The following is a 6,160-nucleotide window of genomic DNA, read 5'->3' as shown; positions in this document are numbered from 1 at the left end:
GGCATGGCGGGCAGGGAGATCATGGGGAGGGCGGGAGCAATCTGGGCTGCCAAAAGGTGTGAACTCTAAACTTGCAATGAGCTGCCTGTTTTAGTAGCCTCGTGAGAAGTTTCGCCCCACCCGCGCCCCCGTGGGGGCATCAGCCCAGCTAAGCCACTCTGTTGGCATCCACCCAAATTCACCTTTCCTCTTCTCTGTCAACAGTCATTGTCCCATAATCACTCGCTGCTGTTCCCCTGTGGTGGGCCCCCCCCAATGTTTGCTTGGGCTACTGCACATTTGTGAACTGTGCAAAACAACAATGATAACGAAACCAAAATGGCCACAAGAAAAACGAGCCACGATGGAGCCCAAGAAGAGTGCGTTTGTGTTGTGTTAGGGAGTGGCTTTGCAGGAAAGATACGAGGGGATGGAGATCTGCCAGGATGGAGAATGGCTGGCTTGGAAGCTCTCTCTTCTCGAACCACGCAAGGCATCCTACACCGCAACACAGTGGTGGCGGTGGCAAGAATCAGCTTTCAGAAGCGCGCGCGCACACACACACACACACACACACACACACACACCTCTTGCAGGCCTTAGTTCTGTTGTGAAGGTTGCTGCCCCTACTTAGCCAAATCTGGGAGGGGTCAGCCGAGGAACCAAGCAGAACATGGCAGAGACGGGAGCGGACAAGATTCTTCAACGTGGCTTCGTATTTCCTAAGGCCTATCACAGAGGCTGCAAGACACGTCCGAGGTCACCCCTCCCCGATTCTAGACACACGTAGGGATGAAATAAAAAAGGTGGATTAAAAAGAAATAAAAATGAGGAGCAGATTGACACACCTAAAATGCGTTCTACAGATTTGGCTTTGCCAGAGATCGGCCCCTGGGGTTAGGCGAGATGGATGGGTTGTCGTGGAACAGCCTTCACCAGCCTGGTGCCACCAGATGTGTTTGGACGGCAACCTCCACCAAGATCAACAGGTGATGGGAGTCATAGTCTGAAACATCGTGAGGACACCAGGTTGGCAACTGCTAGCCCAGAACAAGCTGCTGTATCTCCAAGAGGCACTGTCCCAAGACGTACTGTCAGGGGGAGAGGGAGGAAAATACATCTGTGGACTAGAGAGATACAAAGTGAATCAGATGCCACCATGAGCAAGAAAGCAGGCTTCTTCTTCCTCCTCTTCCCAGGGGACCTGGGGAAGTGGGTGCTTCCTTCTCCTAAGGACCACCAAGTCTTGATGTGGGTTGCGTCCACTTGCTTCTTCCCACCCCACAGAGCTAGCTGGGACTGCCAACTTGGTTTTGTTCAGTCCCCGTGGGGGAAAAGAAAAGCTTCTCGAGGTGGCATCTGAGAGGGTTTGGTTGTCCCAGAAGGAAGTGGAGAGAAGGCCTTTAGCTGGCCAAAGCTGAAGAGAGAGGCCCGCCTGCCTCCAAGGTGACAACTCGCCACTTGCTCCGTGTGACGTGTTTGGATGAATCGAAAGAAGAGAGTTATGGTCCCAGTGATAAAAGCTGTGTTAGATCCTTAGTTGGTCTAGGCACCTCCCGTCCACCTGATAACCAGGGGATGAAGAGGCGCCATGAACTAGCCCAAGTACCAGGATGCAATTGTGTGTAGCACCAATTAGTTTCCTCCTTGACCTTGGCTACGTACATTAAGTTCCACTCAAAGAAACCGCAGGAACCGCTCCTTGGCAGGCAAATCCCACTGCTCCTCGGTTGAGACCCAGTCTGGAGACAAGGCCAAGGATCCAACCCCAGCAAGGAAGGTCTCCGACAACCCCGCAAGGGGGCCGGCAAGCCACAGAGAGCCGACGGCGGCAGCCAGGGATCACTTGCCCCGAACCTGTACGCTGGCGTATTCTGAGCTGGTTTCCTCCGGCTGTGGGGCAGGTCTCTTGGGAGCTTTGCTTAGGTGGACCATGTCCAAATCTGCATAGGTAACATTCTCGTCGTTGGGCGCTGGCGGGACAGTCTGGATGCTGGCGTACTCAGACTGCTGGCTGATCTCGACCACCTGCTGGGGGCTCTTCTTGGGCCCCTTTTCGAAGTTCAGGTCTGCATAGGTGACGTTGTTGGGATCAGGCTCCTGAGGAGGCAGGAAGGAGAGGGAGAAGTCAGTAAGGAAGCACGAGAGAAGGCCCGCGGGACCATGGGAATCTGCCGCAGCGCCATTGCAGAGCATCTTGCTCTGCAGGCAGAAAGTCTCAGGTCCAAAGACAGAAGCACCGTTTTGGATAATACCCAGCTCTACCTCTCCTTTACATTGGAACGAGTGAAGGCAGTGATTGTCCTGTGTGAGTGTCTGGAGGCAGTTGGAGGACAGATGGCAGCTCACAGATTCAGGTTGGATCCCAACAAGACAGAAGTACTGTTTTGGGGGGACAGGGGGAGGGCAGGTGTGGAGGACTCACTGGTCCTGAATGGGGTAACTGTGCCCCTGAAGGACCAGGTGAGCAGCCTGGGAGTCATTTTGGACATACAGCTGTCCATGGAGGGGAAGGTCAATTCTGTGTCCAGGGCAGCTGCCTACCAGCTCCATCTGGTACGCAGGCTGAGACCCTCCCTGCCAACGGACTGCCTCACCAGAGTGGTACATGCTCTGGTTATCTCCTGCTTGGACTACTGCAATGCACTCTACGTGGGGCTACCTTTAAAGGTGACCTGGAAACTACACTAATCCAGAATGCGGCAGCTAAACTGGTGACTGGGAGTGGCTGCCAGGACCACATAACACTGGTCCTGAAAGGCCTACATTGGCTTCCAGTACGTTTCTGAGCAAATTCAAAGTGTTGGTGCTGACCTTGAAAGCCCTAAATGGCCTTGGCCCTGTATACCGGAAGGAGCGTCTCCACCCGCATCGCTCAGCCCAGACACAGAAGTCCACCACCTTTGGGCAGTTCCTTCATTGCAATAAGTGAAACTACACGGAACCTGGCAGAGGGCCTTCTTGGTGGTGGCGCCCTCCCTGTGGAACATCCTCCCATCAGATTTCAAGGAGATGAGTACCTATACAACCTTTAGAAGGCACCTAAAGGCAGTCCTCTGTTGGGAGGTTTTTAATGTTTAATTACGGTATGTTTTTATACGTCTTAGAAGCCGCCCAGAGTGGCTGGGGCAACCCAGTCAGATGGGCATTGTGTAAGTAATAAAATTATAATTATTATAATTGCCGTCGTTAAATCCCTGGCATCTCCAAGAAGTGCTGGGGAAGATTCCCTTCCTCAGACAGCTGGAGAGCTGCTGCCAGCCAGGGAAGGCAATACCAGCCTAGATGGACCAAAGGTCTGATCCACAATGCAGCCACTTCCTATCAGGTCAAAAAGTCCTTCTCGTCTGGCATCCTGTTTCTGGCAGTGACCAATACTAGGAGCAGCTAGTGAGCAGGGAAGACTCTGAAGACCTGGCAGCCTGGCATCTACCATCTACTGGGATGGTGAGACTGGGGCTGGTCCAGGACGTCTTGCTGCTTCAGGCGAAACACTAGATGTTGCCTACCACCTTGTCCTCCTCTGTGTCTGGCTGCCCTGCCAAGGCAGTTGCCGCCTTCACGCTTGCCTGTCGCAGTGGCCAGGAGGAGGCAGGCAGCGGCAGGTCAATGGGGTTCTGGAGCAGCAGTGGGAATGCCAGATGGTTTGTGCTGATGTTTCTGAACCACCCTGCCCTTGCCCGCTCAGGGTCCCGGGCTGTGCCACCACTGCTGCCAGGCCAAGTTCACTGTGGGGCAGATATTCTGCCCCACCATATTTTCTGAAGCCCTATCCATCTCTATCTGTCTTAATTTAATAGGTATCAATAACTTTCAATTCAGCAGGTTTATTTGTTTTAATTGCTTAATTGTTTAAGAGTCCGTAAGCCTTAAAAAAAAAAATTAACAAACTAATTAACGGAATGGCGAAATTAGTTTCATACCATCTGATTCAATTTAGGCTGCGTGAGCCACTTTTTAAATATTTAACAAAGCAATTTGCAGAGTGGCGGAATGTGCTTTTTCTTAACTAGAGATGTAGGGGACGGCCTCCCGGTTTAGCCTCCTCCCTGACCAGCTAGATATCTATGTGCAGGGATTTCTTCCCCCCTTTCTCCAAAGGGGCAGCACCACATGCCTGCCCACCCCACCCCCACCTGTGGACTGAAAATGCTTCGGCTCGGGAACAATTTCACCATGTGATCTGTTGTTTTTGTAAGACTGGCTCCAAAGGAAAAATAAATAAAAGAAAGCTTACTGGGGGTGCTGGGAGATGCGAGAACAGCTGCTATGAATTCAGAATAATAATTAAACACACACAGACACACACACACACACAGAGAGACAGCAATGTGAGCATTAGACTGGGTTTAGGGTTTTTGGCAGCCTAGATGAAGCTATAGACATCACTTCTCCCATTGTCCCAAAGGAATGACATCTTCTCGATGCAAAGACAGCTGTGTACGTACGTGAGCAGCTACGAGGCTGGAAGAAAAACAGCCACGCGCAGGGCGGAGGGGGCCTGGTTTGCTCAGCGAAATCGCACAATCGCGCCACACAAAAGGGGGCCTCTAAAAATAAGCCCTCGCCTGGCTGCCGTGCAGCTGGGCCTTTTCAGAAGGGAGCGACACTTTGTGATTATTTTGCGAAGGAAACAAACAAGAACGTCAACAACAGAAAAGGGTGGCCGTCAGCAAGTCTTCAAGGGCGGTTGTTACAATCCCTGTTGTAAGGCGGCGGGGGAGAGACTCCGCCGCAGACAAAGCAGGGTTCTAGTCCTTATTGTCCAGGGGGTGGGAGTGCAAATGTTGCCTTGGAAGTACGGGATACAGATGTGGGGACACTGAAGCACAGTGAAAAGAATCGCAAAGGTACAAATTCCAGCAAACAAGCCAATGGAGGGACGAAGCTGCCAGAGTCGGAGAAATAATCCACCAAGCCAATAAAGGTTGTTTTGAGTGGTATCAGGTTCCTGGCAGGTGTTTTACCTGAAATTCTTTAACTAGAAAACCCAAGGATTGAGCTGGAGGCTTTTTCCAAATAAAAACAGGGGTTCTGCCATGGAACGGCAGGAAGGACCTCCTCTCAAACCCTGCTTTTTTGGAAAACCCTTTCCTGATTGCGCTATGGGTTGTTATTGTAGGGTTTTTTTTGGGTGCCAGTCTGGATGATGCCAAAACCTCATGGGGTCCTGTACCCAGTGAGGTTAGAATCTGACAAGTGGAGCTTGCTGAGCTAGTCGGAGAGGTTTCTTCATAAGAAAATGACCTTTGCTGGCCACTTAAGTGTCGTCATCAGCATCCCAAAAGAATGAGCTGGCTTGCAAGAGCGACAACTGAGTGATGGGCAAAGAGGTGCCTTCACATCACGTAGCTGCCAGGTGGAGACACCAGTTTCCCCATACACTCTGGGCGGCTTCCAACAAAATATTAAAATACAATAGTCCTTCAGATATTAAAAGATTCCCTAAGGAAATCAGCCCTGAGTGCTCACTGGAAGGACAGATCCTGAAGCGGAGGCTCCAAGACTTTGGCCACCTCATGAGAAGAGAAGACTCCCTGGAAAAGACCCTGATGTTGGGAAAGATGGAGGGCACAAGGTGAAGGGGACGACAGAGGACGAGGTGGTGGGACAGTGTTCTTGAAGCTACCAGCATGAGTTTGACCAAACTGCGGGAGGCAGTGGAAGACAGGAGTGCCTGGTGTGCTCTGGTCCAGGGGGTCACAAAGAGTCGGACACGACTAAACGAGTAAACAACAACAACAACAACAACAAACAGGGCTCCCTTCAGATGTCTTCTAAAAGTCTGGTAGTTGCTTTTTCCTTTGAAATCTGGTGGGAGGGCCTTCTACAGGGTGGGTGGCACTACCGAGAAGGCCCTCTGCCTGGTTCCCTGTAACTTCGCTTCTCACAGTGAGGGAACCGCCAGAAGGCCCTCGGAACTGGACCTCAGTGTCCGGGCTGAACGATGGGAGTGGAGACGCTCCTTCAGGTATACTGGGCTGAGGCCGTTTAGGGCTTTAAAGGTCAGCACCAACACTTTGAATTGTGCCCAGAAACGTACTGGGAGCCAATGTAGGTCTTTCAGGACTGGTGTTATATGGTCTCGGCGGCCACTCTCAGTCACCAGTCTAGCTGCCGCATTCTGTATTAATTGTAGTTTCCGGGTCACCTTCAAAGGTAGCCCCACATAGAGCGCATT

The 6,160-nt window shown here is 51.7% G+C and overlaps 1 protein-coding gene across 7 annotated transcripts in view; it reads right to left on the bottom strand.

Moving 5' to 3' along the window:
* Nucleotides 1–363: 363 nt before the first annotated feature.
* The window catches only part of LOC309372898 (tyrosine-protein phosphatase non-receptor type substrate 1-like), a 110,458-nt gene continuing 104,661 nt past the window's right edge, over nucleotides 364–6,160 (bottom strand). For all 7 annotated transcript variants that reach the window (XM_081916954.1, XM_081916955.1, XM_081916959.1 and 4 more), the window contains one exon: nucleotides 364–2,079. In XM_081916954.1, coding sequence (XP_081773080.1) covers nucleotides 1,822–2,079 — 258 coding nt within the window. In that variant the 3' untranslated portion in view covers nucleotides 364–1,821. The remainder of the gene's footprint in view (nucleotides 2,080–6,160) is intronic.

Source organism: Podarcis melisellensis (genome assembly GCF_964234715.1).
Source record: "Podarcis melisellensis genome assembly, chromosome: 6".
NCBI lineage: Eukaryota > Metazoa > Chordata > Lepidosauria > Squamata > Lacertidae > Podarcis > Podarcis melisellensis.
This window is presented reverse-complemented; position numbering and strand designations above follow the sequence as displayed.